General features: G+C 28.6%; 2 protein-coding genes across 2 annotated transcripts; both read right to left on the bottom strand.

Annotated features, from left to right (window-relative positions):
• Positions 1-7289: 7289 nt before the first annotated feature.
• LOC107638830 (peroxidase 15) lies at positions 7290-12325 on the bottom strand. The gene is made up of 4 exons (XM_016342227.3): positions 12046-12325; positions 10147-10338; positions 8954-9119; positions 7290-7994 (listed from the first exon to the last, which is right to left on the bottom strand). Exons 1-4 carry the CDS (start codon positions 12262-12264, stop codon positions 7507-7509), a joined length of 1065 nt encoding a protein of 354 aa, XP_016197713.1. The 5' UTR covers positions 12265-12325; the 3' UTR covers positions 7290-7506.
• An 8226-nt stretch (positions 12326-20551) lies between these two features.
• LOC107638826 (peroxidase A2) lies at positions 20552-23458 on the bottom strand. Its single transcript, XM_016342224.3, has 4 exons — positions 23139-23458; positions 22852-23043; positions 21991-22156; positions 20552-21401 (listed from the first exon to the last, which is right to left on the bottom strand). Exons 1-4 carry the CDS (start codon positions 23361-23363, stop codon positions 20911-20913), a joined length of 1074 nt encoding a protein of 357 aa, XP_016197710.1. The 5' UTR covers positions 23364-23458; the 3' UTR covers positions 20552-20910.
• Positions 23459-24550: the final 1092 nt, after the last annotated feature.

Genomic DNA, 24550 nt, shown 5'->3' with positions numbered 1-24550 from the left:
GATAACAACAAACAACTCGGATGGTCCGTTTTCTAGCTTCCAAAATTCATATTTGCCTAACCACAAGTCGGACCATGCGATTTATTAAGCAAAATTTTAAAATCAAACAACTCACATGGTCCGATTTGTGTACTCTGAATTTTTTCAAATTTTTTAACACAAATCGGACCCTCCGATTTGTGCACTCTGAATTTTTTTAACTTTTAAACACAAATCGGAGGGTCTGATTTGTGTACTCCCACAATTTTAAAAAACACCAAAAATTACCATGTTAAAGTATATTACTCATTTTATTTCCATATCAAAATTTTTTACTCTAATATCAAAACCATCCATAATTTAATCATCGAAAATATTCAATTTTATTTTATTAGATTTATACATATATATGCGTTGTGGAGAGGCAACGCAAACAGCAATGTATATATAACCTTTCACAGTATAAGGATATATAATCACTTTAAAGGTTAACAATTTTTTTATTCTAATGCTGTGATTGCAATCTTTATTTATATATATATATATATATATATATATATATAACAATTAATTTACGTAATAAATAGATGTTTTATTCTAAAGAATATTATTATGATTATTTTGGATTTAATTATGTGTGCCATTAATTTAGTGTAAAGTTAATTGATTATCCTTTTAGGATATAAGAATTATCATGTATATGTAATTTATGCGAATATTAATCGATCTAAAAGGAGATTTATATTTGGCCAAGTTATGTATACATATTAATAATATTTGAATAATAGAAAATATTATTTAATTGTTACATAAAGAAACTAGTAACAATTTGGATTAGTATACCCATTTATTTTATAAAGATTTGGTTTTGGAATAAATTGATTGAACATTATGCTGCCAAAGTAGCCTCTTTTGTGAAAATTGATTTATTTAAAACATTAGGAATATGGTGTTATGTAATTCATGCGAATATTGGTCGGCCCAAAGGAAGGCCTATATTTGGCCGAATTACATACACATATTGATGGTAAATAAATGTTTGGGTAACTAACTAAAAATAAAGTAATACTTATTATTTATGCGAACAATAATCGGCCCAAAGGAAGTTTATTGTTTGGCCAAATAATAAGCATTGCACACTTTTTTTTATTTTCTATTAATTATGCAATTAATAATCGGCTCAAAGGAAGGTTATTGTTTGGCCAATTAATAGAAAATATATGCGGTAATAAGTAGGTTGCAAAGTTTAAGTGTCCATGTGCACATTAAGTCGGTCCAAAGAAAGGCTTAATGTGTGACAGGAATTTTGACAATATTTGATTACTGCAATGAGAGTATCACTTACAGTTAATTTTTCTATCCAAAGATTGAAAATTAATGTTGTACTATATATCTCAATATGGATTTTTTCCCATTAATTAACTAATGTTTACTACATGTTCCTTTTGTTCTAATCTAGAAACTATGGCTTCAGCTACCAATGTTTCTACACAAATTAGCAGTATCCCTATGCTGAATGGTTCAAACTTTAAAGTTTGGAAGGATACCGTGGAGATTGTCCTCGGTTGTATGGATCTAGATATAGCTCTTCGAGAGGAGAAACCCACTTCCACTCCGGAAAATCTCAATGAGGTTAAAATAGAGAAGTGGGAGAGATCCAATCGAATGAGCATTATGATCATGAAACGCTCAATTCCTGAGGCATTTCGGGGCTCAATTACTGAGGATAAAGATGCCAAACAGTTCCTAAAGGATGTTGAAAAATTCTTTACTAAGAATGAAAAGGCGGAGGCAAGTAGTCTTTTGAGCAAACTTGTCTCCATGAGGTATAAAGGTAAAGGGAATATAAGGGAGTACATTATGGAAATGTCTAATCTTGCTTCAAAATTGAAAGCACTAAAGTTAGAGTTGTCTGAAGATTTACTCGTGCATTTCATTTTGATTTCCCTTCCTGCACACTTTGGGCATTTTAAAGTGAGTTATAACACTTTGAAGGACACTTGGTCCTTAAATGAGCTTATATCTCACTGTGTGCAAGAAGAAGAGAGGCTACAGCAAGATAAGACTGAAAGTGTTCACATGACTTCATCTTCTCAGTATAGAAGAAAGCGTAATACCACTGCGGATGTGCCTTCTCAGCAGAAAAAAGGCTAAGAAACAGGATCAAGTTTCAACTTGTTTCTTCTGTAAGAAGGTGGGACACATGAAGAAGGATTGTACCAAATATGTCACCTGCCGTGTAAAGAAGGGTATAATTCTTACTTTCGTTTGTTCTGAGGCTAGTTTAAGTTATGCACCTGTTGATACTTGGTGGGTAGATTCTGCTGCTACTACTCATGTAAGTGTTACTATGCAGGGTTGCATGTGGAGCCGACCGCCAAGTGATGCTGAAAGATACATCTATGTGGCAGACGGTAATATAGTTGCAGTCGAAGCTATAGGAACCTTTAGATTATGTTTCACGAGTGGATTTTACTTGGATTTATTAGAGACATTTTATGTACCGTCATTTAGACAAAATTTGGTTTCTGTTTTTCGTTTGGACAAATCAGGTTATTTTTATTCGTTCGGAGACAATAAAGTCAGTCTCTTTTATAATTCAAATAATATTTGCTCTGGTCATTTGGTGGATAATCTATATAGGCTTGACTTAAATTCCTATAATAATGAAATACTGCAAACGGGTACAAAACGAAAACTAAATGAGAATTCGGCATCATTATGGCACAAACGCCTAGGTCACATCTCTAAACAGAGAATTCAGAGGCTCGTGTCAGATGGAATTCTTGGACCCCTAAATTTGACGGACTTTGAAGTCTGTATTGAGTGCATAAAGGGAAAAAGGACAAACGAAAGGAAATTAGGTGCCGAGAGAGCTAAAGATGTCTTAGAACTGATACATATCGATATATGTGGCCCATTCCCTACTGTCTCTTGGAATGGACAACAGTACTTTATTACATTCATAGATGATTACTCTCGTTATGGGTATCTATATTTAATTCATGAAAAATTCCAAGCCTTGGATCTTTTCAAGTCTTTTAAAGCTGAAGTTGAACTTCAACTTGGAAAGAAAATTAAAGCTGTCAAATCTGATCGTGGTGGTGAATACTTCGGAAGATATGACGGTTCAGGTGAGCAACGTCCTGGGCCTTTTGCTCTTTTCCTAGATGAGTGTGGTATTGTTCCGCAATACACCATGCCAGGCAAACCTAGCATGAATGGTGTTGCAGAGCGAAGAAACCGAACTCTTAAGGACATGGTGAGAAGTATGATTAGTCATTCTTCCTTGCCTGAATCACTCTGGGGAGAAGCCTTAAAGACCGCTGTGTACATCTTTAACAGGGTGCCAAGCAAAGCAGTTAACAAAACCCCATATGAAATTTGGACTGGGAAAAGGCCCAGTATAAAGCATCTGCATATTTGGGGATGTCCAGCTGAGGCGCGAACTTATAGGCCGCATGAAAGAAAATTAGATTCAAGGACAATTAGTTGCTACTTTGTTGGTTACGCTGAGCCCACGGGGGTACAAGTTTTTCAATCCTGCATCAAGGTCTATTTTGAAACGGAAAATGCGAGATTTCTTGAGGATGTTGAGTTTGGGGGGAAGAAAATATTAGAAATGTTGCTTTTGATGAGGATTCTGTAACTGACAATGATCAGGTCCTTGTGCCTATTGTTGTTCAAGATATAGTTATAGTACAAGAGAAAAATGAGAATCCTACTGTAGATCCAGTTACAGTACAAGAGAACAATGAGAATATTGTTGTTGCTCGAGATACTGCTACAGTACAAGAAAATGATGAGAATTCTCATCAACCCCAACCCATACAGCAAGCTCAACAACCTCAAGAAGTGTCATTAAGGAGATCCAATAGAAAAATAAAAAAAAAAAATCTATCTATGGTCTCAAACAAGCTTTCCATTAATGGTATCACAAGTTTAATTAAGTCATTACCTCATGGTTTTGAGGTAAATATTATAGATGAATGTGTATACCACAAGTTCAGTGGGAGTAAATACTTTTTTTTTGGTCTTATATGTTGATGACATTCTACTTGCTAGCAACGATATAGGCTTGTTGCATGAAACTAAGAAATTTCTATCAACAAATTCGAAATGAAAGATCTTGGTGATGCCTCTTTTATATTAGGAATCGAGATACTAAGAGATCGCTCTCAAGGTATTCTTGGATGATCACAAAAAAACTATATCGAAAAGATTTTAAGTAGACATGGCATGGAAAGATGTAGACCAGTGGACACACCCGTAACTAAAGGAGACAAGTTCAGTCTCAAGCAATTTTCTAAAAATGATCTTGAGAGAACAGCAATGCATGATAAACCTTATGCATCAGCACTAGGGAACTTAATGTATGCTCAAGTCTACACACGTCCCGATATATCATTTATAGTGGGAGTATTGAGTAGATACTTGAGCAATCCAGGCATGGATCATTGGATAGTTGTTAAACGCGTAATGCGTTATCTAAAGAGAACAAAGGATTACATGCTTACTTATCGGAGATCAGAAAATTTGGAGATCATTGGGTATTCTGATTCTGATTTTGCGGGATGCCAAGATAGTAGACGCTCTACTTCAGGTTGTATCTTCACTTTGGCTGGAGGAGCTATTGCATGGAAGTCTAACAAACAGACTCTTGTAGCTTCCTCAACAATGGAGGCAGAATATGTTGTTTGCTTTGAGGCATCCAAACATGGCATATGGTTGCGAAACTTTGTCACTGAGCTTCGTATAGTAGATGACATTGAAAAGCCATTAAAGATATTCTGTGACAACAATTCAGCAGTATTATACTCCAACAACAATAAGAGCTTGACAAAATCGAAGCATATAGACATCAAGTTCTTAGTTGTCAAGGAGAAAATTCAAGAAAAACAGATTTCCATAGAACATATAGGAACAGAGTATATGCTAGCAGACCCATTAACCAAGGGATTGATCCCTAAAGTCTTTCATGAGCACACTGCTCGGATGGGTGTCAATAGTTGTGATGTCTTGGTTTAGTGGGAGTTTATGCTGTATGTCCTATGACAGATATTGAGTTATTTTTTCTGCAGAATTAAGTTGATGGTTTATTTCATGTTATGTGAAATGTTCATTTTGCAATATTTATATTGTGTTTGATCTCAATAAAGTTGGACCAGCTGGAAATAGACATGCATGAGATCACTTGGCATGTAATTTCCATATTACTCATCCAAATTTGATCTATGTCGTTAAGTATATTAGGATGGTGATTGACGTGGTTTAGTCACGGCATTTAATGTGATAAAAGCTGCGGTAGTTCCATATCTAATGTATGAGACGGACCAGATTGTTAAAGTAATGAGAGAAATAGCATTCAGATGCGCGCATAAAGTTTATAAAGATGTGATTATGTCAAGAAATACTATATGTATAGCCCAAGTGGGAGATTGTTAGGAAATTATTTGATTTTCTAACTTATTTGTGGGCAATACATATATTAATTATAATCACAAATTATGCTATTTCAAATTAAATGACTTATATAATGGTGATCTCATTTATTGTTATAAATGCTAAATTGAATAAGTCATTATTACTTTTGATTTGGAATTAAATGAGAATAAAACCGGATATTATCTTTTGTTCCTTAGATAATTATCTTTTGGGCTTTAGATACTATTTTATTTGGGCTTAAGGGTTTAATGGGTGCCATGCTCAAAAGAGTTGCAGTTCAACCACCTAGGAATACAGAAGGCTTTGGTTGAGGAAGATCGAAAGAATCACAAGATCCAAACTCTTCCGATCGTATGATTCATGTTTATGAATTTAGGTATGCTTCCGCATTATGATATGATATATTTTTTTATGATTCAATATGGATGATCTGGGATATTGAAATTTATTCCAACATAATATACTATTGGTAATACCAAATTTTTTGGTAGTATATCTCGTCAACTTAATTTATTCCACCTTATTTTATGTTAGTTTAAAAAATTTAAGGGATAAGTATTGTTTTGGTCCTAACGTTGAGGGTCAAAATAAAAATCGTCCCCATTGTAATTTTGGATTTAGAATAATCCTTAACGTTTTTTTCGTATTAAAATCGTCCTTTTAATTTTTTCTGGACAAAAATACCCTCCACCACTATCGGCACCTTTACCTCCACCACCACCACCACCACCACCACCACCAGCACCAGCACCAGCACCAACAAGAATAACAACATCAAGCACAAAGCAGAAACAGATGCAGAAGCAAAAATTCAACAAATCAAGAAATCAGAAATTCAACAAATCAACACAAATTCCACAAATTCAATAACTAAATCAACACAAGTAGAAGCAGAAAGTAGAAAAAATCAACACAACAGAAGCAGATGCAGAAGAAGCAAATGCAGAAGAGGAAGAAGAAGATGCAGAAGAAGAAGCAGATGCAGAAGCCGAAGCAGGACCACCGGCAGCTCGTGGGCGACAGAGTGACGGCGGCTGGGTAGTACGGCGGTGGTAGAAGCATGCATGAACGGCGGCGACGCACTCCACGGCTGGGTAGATCGGCAGCTTGGGCTCCCCCTTGCCGGCAACGCACTCCACGGCGGCGGCAGAAGCATGCATCAACGGCGGCGACGTCTTCCTCTGCTCGCAGTTCTGGCGGCGACGATGCAAGTGTCGGATGGTGGCGGCAGCTATGGCAGCGGCCTCCTCCCCTCCACCAGTGCTCCCTCTCTCTTTCTCAGATCTCCTTTCTCGCTGCTCGTGCTCGATGGCGAAGGACCCAAAGGTGGCCACGATGGCAAGAAGCGACGGCGGAGACCGGCGATGAAGGCGGAGACCGACGGTGAAGGCGATGGCCTCCTCCCCTCCCTCCTTGGCGTTTCCTTCCCCCCCTCCCCTTCCCCCCTCCCCCTCCCAACAAAAACGCGTTTCCTTTCATCACCTTCCCCCAAAACGCGTTCTGTTTTTTATTTTTTTTTATTTTATATTTATTTTATTAAAATAAGGGTAGTTTAGGAATAAAATTAAAAATTTTATTAAAAATGACGATTTTAATACGAAAAAAAACGTTAAGGATGATTCTAAATCCAAAATTACGATGGAAACGGTTTTGATTCTGACCATCAACGTTAAGGACCAAAACAATACTTATCCCTAAATTTAAATTTTAAAAATAGATCCAATAAAATATTTGAGTTGAATTTAAATTTAGTTAAATTCTATTTAGCTCGACCCATGTGCACTTCTAGAACAGTTAGTTAAGTTGAGATGAGTTGTATCTTGGGTGAATTTTACTTGCAAGATTAGGGGTTTGAACTTTGAATATTAAGAAGCTCTCGTTTTGAGAGGAATATTTTATTTCAATATCTCAATTCTCACAGTACAAATAAAGCAACCAATACCATATATAGAATAGTGCACAAAAAGTTATAATAACAACAATATAATGAACCATAATATAAGCACATGACATTTATCTATTCATTTATTGGTATAATCCCTATTCTCTGAATATCTTAATAGCATAGATAATTCCCTCTAATTAGATTGAACTAACCCTTCCATCATTATCTTGTGATTGTTTGGTGACTAGAGTAGCCAATCCAGAAGAATTCCCATTGACAAAATTACACTGTGTTCTGATTTCACCTTGAGAGCCAGTTAAAACTCCAATGTTACCCATCTTAATCATTGAAGCCTTAAATGCCTCAAAGAAAAGAGTTTGGTTGCTACTAAAACTGTTGACAATGCTAATTGTAGATGCACCTGTAGTGTTCCACAACTCTTGATCACTCTGAAGCAATCCATTTTGTTGTTGAAGATTGGAGTAATAGTTGTTATCAAATGTGTCAGGGGTTGTTAGGTCCAAATTGGTGAGATTAGTCCCTGACCCGCCATCATTAGGGCATATTGATTTAAGTGTTTGTAGGTAACTTGTGTTTAAAGTTGGATCAGGGTTTCCACTGCTGCTAAAATTGTATAATCGATTGCTGAAAAATCTACATTGAGCTCTGCCAATTGTGTGAGCCCCTGCAAATTTTTTAACACAACTTCATCTATATTTTCAGTCACAAAAATATTATTTGTATACTAAAATTAACTATCAAAATCAGTCATCATAGAATTGTGTATGAATATATATATTGTTTAGCTTATTTTTAATATATATTTTATATTTCAACATGTATTTTATACTAGTAGTTAATTTTAGTGACTGATTTTAATATACACGTAGCATAGTTCTATTTATATTATCATATACTTTAAATGAAAAAGATATATAATTTACCACAAAAGTTTATCATTTGTGCTTTATATACATATACACACACATTAAATTTTCAAAATGGAATCTAATATAATTTTTATTTTATTTTTTCAATTACTCTTATGACAATTAAATTGGGAAAAAGCGATAGATTGTATTTTCGGTTTTTAATAATTATAGAGGGTAAATTTAATTTCTAGAAAATTTAAAATATTCAATTTATATGGTAATTAAACTTCGACCTTGAACCTCTAAAAACTTTAACTTTAACTTTTGACAAAATGGCTCCTAAAAAAGGAAATGATATTTTAATTTTTTAAAATAATTTTTATTTTACAAAATGCAATATATATTTTTTTAAGTTGTGAATGAACATGCATTCAACTCAATCTTTTGTTGAAGCATTTGGAAAATTATTTAAAAAATATATACAAAGTCCCCAAAAAAAAATTCTCTAGATCCTTTTTTAATTTTTTTTGGAATATTTTTTTATGTAAAAGAAATTACTTATTGTAAAATTACGAAATTTAAAAAATACAGAGTTTAAAATCACATCGAAATCTAATCTTTAAAATTCTTCTTGGAATATGTTTCACAATATCTAATGCATTTTATCAAATTAAGATCATCTTAAAAAGACAAAATATATTTCTTTCTTTTAAAAATCATTTTATCAAAAAATTGAAACCTCTTGAGAACTGAAGGTTACTATGATATATACCTGAGAGTGCAACAAGGTCGGTAATGTTGAGATTTTGATTAGCAAATCTAGATATAAGTAGAGTGAGATTGAAGTTGGCAGCTGGAAGATTTTGATTAGCAAGTGTTTGGTTTGCTGTTAAACTGTCCCTTCTTCCTAATGGAACCTGCCAGCTAGGACCATTCGCCTGCCATGCATCACAAAATAAATTATTTGATAAACTCTACAAATTAAAGCAAATAATTAGTCAACATTTAATTAAAAATTAAGAATTTAATTTGTCAACACGTTATAAGTCTAAAGAATTTTTTTAGACACGTTATTATATTAATAAAAATAATCATTTTTAAATTTATTATACGTGAATATATATTAATTTTTAAAAGATATATAATTAAATAATTGTATAAATATTTTACACAAATATATAAGAGTTTAATTTTGATATATTGATAGAACAAAATGTTTTACATAATCGTACAATTATATCTGTTATTTAGATAACTATTTATATATAGTAAATATAAAAAGAGACCATTTTAATAAACATACTTAAAATATTTTTTTTAAAGACGTTTATATGTGTTATTTTATTATTGAACATCTTTATTAAACCTGTTAATAATTTATTTTTTAATAAACTAGAACAAAATTGATTTATTATAGTAACAATAATAAATCTAATGGTCTGTATTACAATTATTAGACCTGATTTGATCCGATCGAATTACACGATCTAAATCGAATATCTTTAAATTTTTTGATAAAAAGACAAATATATTCCTAACTTTTTGTTTTTCAGACATTTAAATTCCTAAAAATTTAAAATTATAATTAAATTCCTAAAAAAATTGAATTTATTGTTATTGTAATAAAAAAATCAATGTTATTCAAATTTATTAAGAAATTTAAAAATAAATGATTCATTAATAAGTCCAATAATAATGTGACATATAAACGTCTTTACAAAAAGACGTTTTACGTGTCTTTATGAGATCCCTCGATATAAAAAATAATTATTTTTATTGATGTAATATTATATAATTAAATACACGTATAAAATTACTTTATATTGATAATACATTAAAATTAAATTCAATATATAATTGAACACTAAAGTAATTCTATAATTCAAGGTAGACATGAGTAGCATAATAAGATAAAATTCATTTGAATAAGAATATTATAGGTGAATGGAACTAGTTTTTACATACCAACTCAGAAGATACTTCAGCTGCAAGAGCGACGATATCAGCACAAGAAACAACAGCAGGACATGCATTTTCCACGGCTGTTTTGATTTGATTGATAACATCTAAACCTCTTATTGAGTTGTTATTTGGTACTGCACTTTGCTCACTCACTATGCTACTTGTGTCATTCAACAAAATTGATCCATCACAACCCTGCCAATATATATAGGAAAATCTCTTGCCATTTCAAATTTTCTGAATTTTTTAAAGTGAATAGTGTATTTTATTTCCTGTATATGGTAGAACACAAGGACAAATTAAATAGTTGATTATTATCATTTTGGGGAAAGGAAATTGCACTCTGAAATAAATTTCTCTGCGTTTTTTCTGTCTCTCATAATTAAAGGAATGAAGTAATCTTTGGAGAGTTGTCGCCACCATACCAATTTACAAAGCAGCCATGGTCCACCTTCATCTCCTCCAATCCCTTTCCATCATTCTTTCTACTTTTCCTTCCCCCTTTTCTTTCTGCTTCCTTGTTTTATTATTGATTTCTTTTATTTTTTGTTGTTAGTTTTCAATAACCTCTTGTAATTTTTTTGTTTGATCTTGTATTAATTTTCTTTTCTAAATTAAAAAAAAAAGAGATTAACATTTATCTTTATTTTTATATATTAAGATTAAATGTAATCAAATATTAGACTTATTTTTTAATTTTAATTTAACATAAAAAATATTTAATTTTTCTTTTGAAATTTAAATTTAATATTTTACTACAAAAAATATTTAAAAATTATTTAAATTTATTATTTTTATTATTAATTAGTCATTAATATTTCAAATTATAAAATAAAATATATTATTAAATTATTAAATTAAAAAATTAAATTAATAATTAAATAATATTTAAAAACAATAAATTTTGATAGTCTTAACTCTTAACATTTCTCTTTTACTGTTATATGTAAGTGCTATATAATTGTTTAATGAGAAATGCTAGGAGTAACTATTGTGATTTGTAACCATCAAATAGCCATCAATGATGATTTTAATGATATGAGATTGATGTGAGATTTCATCCAATAGCTCATTTTTTTTGCTGATTATATGCTGGCCAGAATTTAATAAAGTTGCTGACGCCTAAACTTTTCCTTATTTAATAAATAAAATGTTTTTTCTTAAGTAAATAGAAAAAAGGCAGAGCACAATATGTTAGTGCCAACCACTACACTGAAGTTTCATTGAGAAAACCAAATCAAAGGTACCCACCCTACAGAGTACTACGTACACCCCTCTGCAGATCATGTCCTTTTTCCTTATTATTATTATTATTATTATTATTATTATTATTATTGAAGAAGCAACGTTTTGTAGAGAAAAACATTGTTCCTTAAATTTATTTTATATGATAGTATGATATGTATGGAATGATGTCTTCGCGCGTGTGTCAACTATATTATGTGTTATATTATTAAAAAATTGTTTGATTTAGTAGTATGTAGTTTGTCCACAAAATTTCCGCTAATCCATCGTATTCTGCTACACATTTATAAACGCTGATTGAATCGTTCTTATTTTTTTAATTTGTGGCGGTTTTGGAATTAGCTGCCAATTTTTTTATCACTATTTTCCGCATGTGTTATAGTGAATAAAAATATCGAGTGGATCTTGTAATTTTATTTTTAATATATATATTATTTTTACTTATACTTCCTTTTATTTATTATATTTTTATATAATAAATTATTAAAATAAAATTAACCCATTTCTTAATAAATAATAATTGAATCAAATGGATATATGTTGTTCGACATAAATATATTTTCAATCTAATTACTTATTTTAAAAGTTAAGTTATATCTCAAATAATAATATAATATTTTAATAGTATATAGTATAAAATAAGATCAGTATACATACTTGAACAAAGCAATCATGAAAGTGGAGCCTGATGAGACTAGCAAGCATTCTTGGATCAGATTTTGAGACATTTGTGAGGACGTTACTCACAATTGAATGAAGATTGGGACATGTGGTGTTGTAGAAGGAGGGATCTAGTTGTGCATTTGAAAAGGGTAATATTAGTGTTCCAACCACAAAGCATAAAACACTAGTGAGACCAAAAAGGGAATTCATCATGATAGATGTGTTCTTGCTGTTTCTTTAATTAACTTCCCTTCTTGTTGGGAGAATTTAAGACATAGATATGGTGAAGGGCCTCTCTATTTATAGAGATTAGAGAAAGACTCAAATGCACAACAATGACCCATGATGAATAATACAAGGTGAAAATTCAGGTGCAGTCGACTTTATGTGAAGTTGATACCTGAGAGCCGTTAAATAATTTGATTGATTTGACTAAATTTTCATCTAACGATTTTCAGATATCAACTTGACGTGAAGTCGACTTCACCTGAATTTTTACTAAATACTACAATGCCCTCTGTGTACCTAATTTCGTTTCATGTCTCACGCACTTGCTGTTTCAAATTAATTTTTCATGTACTACGGCGCCGTGACAAGGGAATAATCCAAAAAATAAATGGTTAGAAATATATTTATTTATGTATTTTATTTTATTAATTTAAGTGTTTAAAAGAAAGTGATACTATAATATAATAATATTAAAGTTTTTGTGACTTAAAAAAGTTAGAGTTTAATTCTTGTTGATTATAAAAAAAATTGTTTGATTTTTAAATTTTTAAGAAGAATGATTTTATTATCTAAATAAATAAGCAAGTTGATGTGGTCATCAACTATAGTTAATTTATGAACATTTATAAATAATATATTTGAGAATGATTAGGAATCTAAATGTTAGCGCATTAACTATCAAATCACATGTTCTTACTTTTATTTAATTTGTAAAACTTTAAAATAACGAGTGATTAGTCAAGTGTTAGTACTAATAACAATACATTGAAATTAAATTTAGGTTTAATTACGGTCCTTATAGTTTTATTAAATTTTTAATTAGGTCTTTATATTTTTTTTCTTTTCAATTAGATTCCTATATCATATAAGATTTTATAACTAAGTTCCTACCGTAACAAAAACGTTAAAATTAACGGAATATTCTGTTAAATTATATAGAATATTCAGTCAAATATTAGACATATTCGTTTTGTTTAACGAAATATTCTATTAATTCCAGCGTTTTTATTACGGTAGAGAATTAATTACAAAATCAGATATGGTATAGGCACTCAATTGAAAAGAAAAAAAGTATAGGAATTTAATTAAAAACTTAGTGAAATTATAAGGACTGACAGAATAATTAAACCTTAAATTTAAGATATAACCCAATTCTTTCAATATTAATAATTTACCTTAATAATTATTCAACAAAATAAGATAAATTTGTTATATAATAATGGAGAGAATAAAAAATTATTATAAAATTATTTATTCAAAAAATTTAAACTAATAAAAGAATATATACAAAAAAAAATTTGAAGTTGTATAATTTTTACATAGATTTTTTTTTCTTTTTTATTAAATTTATGTGAAAATTCTATACATATATTATATATGTATATATATTTATAAAAATTTTAATATTATGTCATAAAATTATTTATTTAATTTTAAAAATTTAAATTATAACAAAAAATACATAAATAATTATATCTCTAACTAAAAGAAAATAATCAAGAAGAGAGTACAAGAAAATTCTTATTAATGATATTATTATCAAATGTGTAATATTCAACATCTAGAAAGACTATTTATAAAGTTATAGTCAAGGGGTAATAATTGGTTCAACTAATTTACGTTTGAATTTATAATTGATATATATTTTCAAATTAAATCTTAACTAAATTGATCCATTACAATCAAACACATCCAATATTCAAACATTTCATAACATAATTTTCTTTTATGGATTTAACTTATGAGTAACGATAGATAACTAAGTTTTTTTCGGTCAATGTCAGCTAATTTTTTTAAATTATTTTATTTATTTTGACTCTAAATCATAAAACTTTAATTTTAAATGTCAAATTATAAATCCAAACGTTAAAATTGGCTAATTAATAGTTAATTTTTTATAATTTTGTTTAATATATTTAGGCGAGAGGGACGGACTTAGAGGGAAGCGAGTAGTGACTTCGCTCCCTCAAAATTTTAAAAATTTATATTTATATATAAGATACGTGTTTAAAAAATTAAAAAAATATTATATAATTTAAAAATTTTATATGTATTATTTTTTATTAGAAAAAATATAGGGTACCAATATATTATCTGCCAACTTATTACCAATAATGTTTAATTATTATATTTTAAACACATGTATAAAGAGACACATTCAGAAAATATATCTATAAAGATATTCTATTAGACACAGCCATAAAATAAACTATTTTTATTAGATACATCCATAAAGACACTTCCATTAAATACCGTTATAAATTAGAGTTAGCATAAGTTGGCAGAAATACTGTTGGTAACATAGCAAAATTGTTTTTATTATGTGATGAATTTATGTTTTAATTGTTTAATTCACTAATATTTTTTACTTAACTAATTTAATATTATACTCTCAAGTCTTTGTACCTTTTAAATTAATTTTTATATAATAATTTCTATATTTATTTTAAAAAAATAATTTATTTTTTATATTAAAATATTTAACATATATATTATTATATTAATAATAATTTATGTAGTTATATTTTAATAATTATATTATGTACTTTAGATATTCTTTTTTTGTAAAAAATATTTATTTTTCTTTTAAATTGAAATTGTTAAAAATTTTTTTATAAAAATATCTTATATCTTGTATTTTATAATAGTACCATGTCTTTCAAATAATTAATTATTTATAATTTATTTTCAAATTTTTTAAAATTTTTAGAAGAATTAATTTTAATTAATAAGATTTGTGATAATTTTTAACTAAATACGCTATAACTTATTGATGTTTTATAATTTTATAATGTACTATTGATATTGTTATTTTTTTTATGTAATATTTAAAATAAAATTATGAAAAAAATTATAATTATATATATATATATATATATTAATAAATTTTTTAAAAAATTAACTCTAATAATTATATGTTAATTATTTTTATAGAATAAAAAAAATTATCTAACATTTGGTCCATCTATATTAAAATTTCTGATGGAGGAGTGTGAATTTTGTGTCGTATATACTATTGCATGGATGAAAAATATAATTTTTCCCACAATTAAGTTCAACAAAGTCTTTTCATGCATTGTTTAATAATTTCTCATTTCTATATATATATAACATACATATAGAAATTATTGTATGAGAAGCTGTGATTGACGAAAGGCGTGTACCAATGACTTTTCTCTCACATGAAATTTGTGGAAATTGGGTGTTGTAAAAGCATCATGTTGAATAAATATCATATCTAATTCAACAAAAACGATAAGGTTGCTTTAAACGTTATTTTTTTTTTGTTGACGGTGCTTTATTATAACAAGTCGTATATAACAGTCACAGAGAGAAAAAAAAAAGTTAAAGTTGTAATGACTAATGACAGTAACATGGGACATTATTATTAGGTAACAGGCTTCTTTTCTAAATTTTCCACAGTATAATTGACTTCATTATATTATGGTCTAGAGGGAGATATTAAAAAGTAAATAAATAAATAAAGAACTTTATTAGGTCCATTTCATTTATACCTATAATTTGTTATAATGTTACTTCCTTTAACCATTTTAAAGTCACAAATTCACAGGAGGGCTGCACCTTTAGTGGGTTCTCAAATCTCACATGCATATATGTTTATTAATATATGAATGAATATTTTATGATATATAGAAGAGTGAATGTCAAGAAAAGCATAAATATGTTACTGAAATAGAATTGGCAGGGGATGGATTTAAAAAATGTATGTTGATAGTGAAAATAAAAAATATATAATATGATAATAAAATAAATTTTATAATAATTTAATATAATAAATCAAATTTAATAATACAATAAAATAATAAATATTTTAATGATATATTATTAAAAAAAAATTTAAATTGTGCTAGAGGTGTTTGTCCTCACAGTATAACACATACATTCGTTCCTTATCTTTGTTATATTGAATGAAGATTTTCTTTTTGCTTCTTACATCATTATAGATTTTTTTTTCTCTTAATACTCATCATGTTTCTCCATATGAACTCATGCATCATCATAAACTAAATTCAAAAATGTTAGGTGTCCAAATTTTTTTATGACTAATATAAATTTAATTAAGTTGTTTAAAAATAAAAAATTTGCGTCATTTTTTTTTAACGATTGTCGACTGTTATTTCTTTTTCTTCTTACATTTCTTTAACAGCACAATAATCTTTGTTGCATAACGTATAATTTTTTATGTACCGTAGGATAAAATTTTTTGGAAAATTACGTACTTAGAATATTGATTTACCCAATTAACAAAATATATTCGCAGTAGAAATTTGTATTATGTACAAAAATTTATGTAGTATGTGCAAAAATATGTGTGCTATACGCAAAAGTATTTGTGCTACATTAAAAAATTTGTGTTACTTACAAAATTTGTGTGTTATGTTTTGAAAATTTGTGTGCTATATCAATAAATTTTTGTGCTCTTCAATAAAAATTTGTATGCTACACAAAACGCAAAAAAAAAAAAAAAAAGAATAGTGATATATGCACGTATGTTTTTTCACTCGATTTTACACCAACTTTGTTAAATTTAATTACAAAATAACTTGTACACATAGTATCACTCAAACTATATTAATATTTTTCTTCTCTTCATATTATCCTTAACTATGTTATTCTTAACTAAGGCCACACAATCTTACTAAATTTGCATACACAAATCACAAGAGATATATCTCATACCACAAGTAAGGGAAAGAAAGTCTTGATTACAACACATGCCTTATTTGATGAATCCAAATTTCCCTACACTGAATTACTCTAATACCTACTTCACTGATAGGAATTCTAGTTCATGTAGAACTAATAAGCCAGGAGTGTTCCAATCTTACTACTTTTAACGTTGACTCCTCTAATCTCCTTAATAACATTCCCTCTTCGGTTTCAATCACCACATTAATTGATACCAAACAATGAGGGAAGAATTACATAGGCTCTATCCAACTCTTAGGATGCAGATGAATATTTGCAATTAAGAGACATCCAAATGATAATATATTGAAGTATAAGGCAAAACTTGTATCTAAGGGCAATTATATTTAGCATTTATTACTCAAAACTGAAAACAATGTTTACCTCATTTACGAAACGTAAACAAATGCTTTAGTCTTTATTACTTTTAGACATAGACATGAACTTTTAGCAGATATAAGAGATTTGAGTAGGTGATATATAAGAGATTTAAGTCCTGAAAATGATATCTGAGATTGGCCGCTTTTCCTTTTCTATTTTAGTCTTTATTATTTTGAGGCATGAATTTTTAGTAGATATAAAAAATTTGAGTAAGTAATATATACAAGTTAACTCTTAAAATAATATTTGAGATTAGTCATTTGCACCAAAAAAATTTTTGAAATTTTAGTTGTACCATAAACATCTTTTTGAGATTGAAAAATAGTCCCTTTATCTTAGAGTATATTAGATGTCTTATAAACATACAGCTATACAAGGATTCGAATCTTGGATAAGTTCAGAATATTATAGAATTTGTAATAATAGTGTGTGTATGAGTATGTATATATGTGTTGTGTAAAATAAAAAAAAAAATTTTAATTTTGGGAACGAAGTTAAAATTATGTTATTCTGTATATTATTATATATTTTAGACATTACTATAATGCATTGTTTTGAGAAAAAAAGTGAGAGGGGGAGCGGGGAGGAATGAATGGATCATCATTTATTGATAGGACCTCATTGCTGGCAAAGAAAAAGGTCATCATCATCTTGTGGTGAGTAAAATATACTTGCTTCAATAATTCATAATCTAAATTTGAAAAAGCTAACACTACAACAATGTCTCGAACATTAGGTAATTAATTTTTTCAGTTAATATCAATTATTTTTTAAATTAAGTTGTTTATCTTAAATTATATATACTTAATTTCAAATCATAAATTATAAACTTAAATATTAAAGTTAATTAATATTAATTAATTAAAAATTAAATGTCTGTATTTTCTGTATATAAGATTATTAAGTGTATTATTTCTCAAACTTTTAGTTAGGAGCCAACCTAATCCATTAGACTTTTGTTGCCAAGCCGGTTGCACATGTTTTACTCTAATCTCGTGCTCTAATCAAATTAAACTAAGTGCGTGTCACAGATTTTAAGTCTAGAGAAATTTGATAAACACGTCAAAGACTTGAGCCAATTTAGGTAAATAATTTAATTAAATTCTTTTTTATTTTTTTAAATTCTTAAATAGTTTTTTAAAAAGTATATTTAAAAAATTATATCAAATAATATTAATATAATTTTTTATAAATTAAAAAAAATAACTTTTAAAATTTTTCAAAAGAACTCTTGGTCTAAGCGAAATTAACTTATTTAACAAAACACGTAATGAAGACTATCTATATCCTGATTTTCAGTATATAGCTGTATAGCTGTATAGGTAGGTAGAAATTTGTTCCTTTTTTTTTTTTGGCTTGAAGAGTGATTTATTCTATTTCTGCGTACTAACTAGCTTAGCTAAACTAAAAATAGTTAGCTACACGTGTATAATGCAAGGGTAACAACATAGCAAAATATTTTTTTATTAATAATAAGAGACTCAGGTTCGATTTTCTTTCTTCTCTTTCATTCGTTCTTTCATTTGTCCTTTTAAGATTTCTTAATCACGGATAAATAAAATGTACATTTGGTCTAGTATAGACCCCATTGCAATTTCCGGATTATAATTTAATTAGTAATACTGAAGGGAAAATCAATTAGGGTGTCCGCGGATCAGATCGGATCAGATATGGTCGAAAATTCGATCCGATCCGCACAGTTTCTATCGGATCTCGGATATGATATCCACACTTTTTAGTGCCGGATCCGATCCGATCCGATCCGCACATTTTCGGATCGGATCGGATATCGGATATATCCGCATAATTAAACCTTCTCTTTTTAATCATATTTTTATGTAAAATAATTCGATAAAAATATTTCTTTCATACTTTTAAACTTATTTATTCCTAAAATATTTAATCAAACTCTCTCTAAATAACAAAAATAAAATAATACAATATATGAATAATAATTACTAACTAAAACATACAAACAAGTAAATATAATACCAAACATATATATATTTATTTATTTTTTAATTATTATAGTGCAGATCTGCGGATCGAATACGCGGATGTAGAGCAGATATCCGCGATCCGATCCGATCAATTTGCGGATCGGATCGTATCCGCAATTTTCGGATCGGATACGGATATTTACCGCGGATTTGCGGATACGATCCGATCCATGGACACCCCTAAATTCAATTATTATGGAGTCGACCGACCGTTGATCTTTAATTCATCCTATAATGACACTCGTAGGGTTCATATTAAATCTATCAATCAATTAATTAATAAGTCACAAAAAAATCAATTAATTCATATATTAAATCAAGTAAATATAATAAAGAAGTCAGAACAAATATGATTGATATACTAAACCATAAAATACACATGCATGTTGTCATAAGAAGAGAAGTGATTCCAAGAGTTGGTTCAGTATTACCTGCTTGTAGGATGCAAATTAAAATTTATTATATTTTCCATTATTTCTCTTTTAATTTAGTTATGTGTATTAGGTGTAAGCTTTGTGGATTTACATTGCTAATTTATTTTTTTATGTATTATGAATTCATCAATTCAATCATTAAATTATGTTATATATTATTTGAATAATAAAATTTATACCATATTTCAGAAAATTTAAATATTAAAAGATATTAATATAATAATTGATATTTATTTGTATTTTGAAAATTATTATATATATGTAAAAATAAAATAATATCGTGACAGGTAATGTTAGATAACCAATTTTTTTAACCAATATTAGTTAACTTTTTAAAAATTATATTTTGTTTATCTTAAATTTTAAACTTTAAATCATAAACTTTAATTCTAAATCTTAAATTATAAACCTAACTACAGTGTGTTAACTAAAAATTGATCCCTATATTTTTTGTATCGTAACATATTAAATTAGTTTAAAATTTTATAAAAAATTAAAAGCCTTGAGGACCAACATTATAGCAAATATTCAACACACAAAAAAAAAATCTAAAATTTTTAAAATAAAAACATTCAAAATTCAATTAAAAATTTATTTCTAGTGGATTTCACAATGAATTTTTTTAACAACATGCTAGAATACTGATTGTTATAATGTTATTTCTTAGCATTACTCAATTTATAAATAGATAGATTGATATGGATGTTAAAATGTTAAAATTAAACTACTACCCTTAAAAATCAAAAGTAACAAACTAGATCACGAAGAAATACATTTATTGTTAAAGATATTAAATTCGTTCATACATCGATTCTCAACATGACACGACTCAATAGATATCATAAAAATGATAAAAACTCAGGTGAAGTCGACTTCATGTGAAGTTGATACTTGAGAGCTGTTAGATAAAAATTTAGTCAAATCAGTCAAATCATTTAACGGCTGTCAAGTATTCTGCACCTGAATTTTCACCCATAAAAATACACAGAAAAAGCACATTGACTATAGAGTACAAAGTTACATATCCATGGGAAATTAAAGCACACACATTGTATCCATGTGCCGATATATAGAAACCCTTTATTAAAAAGCACTAATCAACTTATTTAGTAGGAGCTAACCATGCCATCTTCTGAGAAAGATTCCTTATTAGATGCAGCATTAGCCAACCCCATAGAGTTGCTATTAACAAAATTACATTGTTTTCTAATTTCACCATTTGTTCCGGTAAGCACACCAATATTACCCATTTTGATCATGGAAGCCTTAAAGGCCTCAAAGAATAGGGTTTGGTTAGCGCTAAAATTGTTGACAATGGCGGTAGTGCTTGCATTTGGTGTAGAGAAGAGTTCTTGATCACTTTGAAGCAGACCCTTTTGAGCCTGAAGGTTGGAATAGTATTTGTTGTCGACCGTGTCGGGTGTGGTTAGATCCAAGTTCACCACAGAAGTATTCTTTGATCCGTCTATAGGGCAAAGTGATTGTAGTGTTTGCCGGTAACTGCTGTCTAGGGTTGGATCAGGATTGCCAGTGCCATTGAAATTATATAATCGAGCGAAGAAGAATTGGCATTGAGCTCTCCCAAATGTATGAGCACCTATACAATTACACACTAACGATAAGAAAATAATGCTAACACAATCTTTTATACAGTCGTCTCATTACATTTAATTTGTTGGTTTGGATAACTTTTTATATAGCCAATATTAAAAATAATTATTTTTAATGATGTCAATAATACTACTTTACACTCAGTATTTTAAAAATAAATTATACTATCAATGTGAAATTACTTTTTTATTTAATTTAAGCATAAAAATTGTTAGAATTGTGTTGGAACCAACGGATATCGCTATATGTTTAATTTCATATATCTAGTGTTAGAAAAATACAATGATAATATTTAACAATTTATTGAAAAAAAGAAAAAAATGTATTTTTTTTTTATTTTAACAGTGTGATTAATTAACATTATTGTTGAATGTAATTAATTAATAAATCTTCACCAAAAAAAAAACAATTAATAAATGTTCATCCTTTATTTTTTTTATTTTTTGAGCTGTTATATGCAACAGGCAAAATTTAAACTCCTAACATTTACTTAAATGTGTCAATAAGTTAATTACTAGAACAATTCAAATTAATTAATACTCACATTTTATTATGATATTTATGTTTATATATACCTGAGAGTGTAACTAGATCTGTAATGTTGAGTCCTTGATTAGCAAAGGCTGTTGTAAGTTGTGGAAGAGTGAAGAAAGCAGCTGGAAGGTTTTGATTGGCAAGTGTGAGGTTTGCTGTTAAACTATCCCTTCTTCCCAATGGAACTTTCCAATCAGGACCACCTCCCTGTAATTAATCAACATATATAGAGGTACTATTTTAAAATAAGAAAAATATGGGGAGCCAATTGAATATCTGTACAATACATATAATGAAAGTTTAGGGAGTATTAGAAATATAATTATTAGTGTTACTTTTTTTCATCAGCGTAAGCTTCTAGATGAGTGGTATCATGACATGGTATTAGAGTTCTAGATTTGAAAGGTCAAGAGTTCGATTTTTGGTGAACCCCAAAATCAGCTTTAGCTTTTAGAATGAGTGGTTTTACAAATAAACCATTAAATTCCTAGCGAGACTCTTTAAAATAATAATAAAATTAAATGCAAAACTTAAACATGGTTGACTTAAAATTTATATACAATTTGAAACTTAAATAACATTATAATCGTTTGTTGGTTTTCAAAGATGTGGGTGAGACACTGAATATATCCTTGACTATCATTTGTTTTCTCTTTTGACTAATTTATATTGTGATTATTCATTTTATTAATTAATATTAATGAAGAAACTAATAATTTTATAAATTTAGTACTAAATGAAAATTTTCAAACAATTATATATTACGTATGAATCAAATTAATAACTCATATAGAATATAAATATATATTACAATATATAACGATTGACTTATCAATTAATTTTGTATGGACATGTAATATTTTTATTTTTAAAATTAATAAAAAATATGGTTAGAGACGTACCAAAACAGAAGAAATCTCAGCTCCAAGTGCAAGAATATCAGCACAAGAAACAGTGTTTGGACAAACAGCTTCAACGGCTGTCTTGATCTGATTCACAACATTCAAACCTCTAATGGAGTTGTTATTTGGAGCTGCACCTTGTTCACTCACTATAGTAGCGGTGTTGTTCAACAGAAGCGATGCGTCACAACCCTACATACATATACATGCATTATATATAATTCCAACATATATAACACGGATGTACGTATAGGTATAGGTATAGATATACGGATTAGTATATGTACTTGTACGAAACAATCATGGAAGTGGAGCCTCATGATGCTAGCAAGAATACGGGGATCAGTTTTAGAGACATTTCTAAGGACTTCACGAACAATGGAATGAACAGTGGGACACGTGGCGCTATAAAAGGAAGGGTCTAGTTGTGATGCTTGTGCATCTGATGATAAAGGAAATGTTCCAAGAACCACCACACCACACAACACAATAGCCAAAAGGAACTTCATCATCTATGATATATGTGTTATGTTGTTTGTGCTTTGCATTAATAGCCATTAGGAACCACTATTTATAGACACTGTATAGTGCTATTCACTCAAACTGCAATTTTTAAAACATATATAAAATTAGTAAATATATATAAAACTTGTTGTGTTGAGTTGAGTGTAACTAACACACTACCTTGATGAATTAGTGGGCTCGCTAATAATATGATAGGGTAGGTATATGAAATAAAGGAGGGCATTGGAGTAATTGCAATAATATATATATTTGTTTGTTTATTATGTACATGACATTTTTTTAACTAGTAGTTATTGAAGACCTTAAATTACCACATATGGTATGTAGTAGTTTAACGGCAAATGAAAATTTTAGAAAAACAAAATAATATTGATTTTATTATTATTATTATTATTATTATTATTATTATTATTATTATTATTATTATTATTATTATTATTTTAAAATGGTATATGTAATTTAGGGGTATTTGCGGTGCGGTTTGGTTCAATTTTTGAGGAAAAAGTCATCCAATCTGATCATTTAATTAAACTGCGGTTCGGTTTGGTTCGGTTTTTTTATCGAAGCTATCCGAACCAAACCAAACCAATTAAAATCGGTTTGGTTTGGTTCGGTTTGATCGGTTTTTTCAATCAATTAAAAAAAAATACTACTATACTATTTCACAAAGTCATAACATTGAAATCGACCAACACAAATATACAATAGCTAACAAAGTCTTGGTATAATAAAATTTAACCACAAAAGGAATTCAAATACAACAATTAAAGAAGTTTTAAAGTTTAACAGTCATCACAACTGAAAATAAAAATTCTTAACGCAAACCAACCTAAAATAAAAAAGCAGTTACATAATAAGAACAACAATAATAATAATATAACACTAGTAGAAAAACATACTAATCTAGTTATACATTCTAATAATAAAGAGAACAATTCCTACCATAACAAGATATACTCAATCAGACTCAACACCAGAATCTTCTTCGTTAGGATCAGGATTGGGTGCAACTTCTACAAAATATATAAAACAAGAAACAATCATAACAAATAATATATATTAATAAAAACAAGATTAAAATAAAGAAAATTATAAGTAGAAACTTAACCATACCTAATTCCAACTTCTCCAATTCCTCGATGAGTTCCTCAAGGACAAGTTTTGGAGAATTTCG

The sequence above is a fragment of the Arachis ipaensis genome, chromosome B4, assembly GCF_059453495.1.
Source record: "Arachis ipaensis isolate K30076 ecotype BB chromosome B4, ASM5945349v1, whole genome shotgun sequence".
NCBI lineage: Eukaryota > Viridiplantae > Streptophyta > Magnoliopsida > Fabales > Fabaceae > Arachis > Arachis ipaensis.
The sequence above is the reverse complement of the archived record's forward strand: the minus strand, read 5'-3'. Positions and strand labels throughout refer to the sequence as shown.

What these genes read in the sequence shown, in the direction of transcription:
- LOC107638830 (XM_016342227.3), bottom strand. Translation starts at nt 12,264, where the DNA reads ATGATGAATTCCCTTTTTGGTCTCACTAGTGTTTTATGCTTTGTGGTT. An exon ending in TTCATGATTGCTTTGTTCAA is followed by an intron (nt 10,339 to 12,045) that starts GTATGTATACTG and finishes ATATATTGGCAG; the next exon opens with GGTTGTGATGGATCAATTTT. An exon ending in CTGAAGTATCTTCTGAGTTG is followed by an intron (nt 9,120 to 10,146) that starts GTATGTAAAAAC and finishes GATGCATGGCAG; the next exon opens with GCGAATGGTCCTAGCTGGCA.
- LOC107638826 (XM_016342224.3), bottom strand. Translation starts at nt 23,363, where the DNA reads ATGATGAAGTTCCTTTTGGCTATTGTGTTGTGTGGTGTGGTGGTTCTT. An exon ending in TCCATGATTGTTTCGTACAA is followed by an intron (nt 23,044 to 23,138) that starts GTACATATACTA and finishes ATATGTATGTAG; the next exon opens with GGTTGTGACGCATCGCTTCT. An exon ending in AGATCTAGTTACACTCTCAG is followed by an intron (nt 21,402 to 21,990) that starts GTATATATAAAC and finishes GTAATTGTATAG; the next exon opens with GTGCTCATACATTTGGGAGA.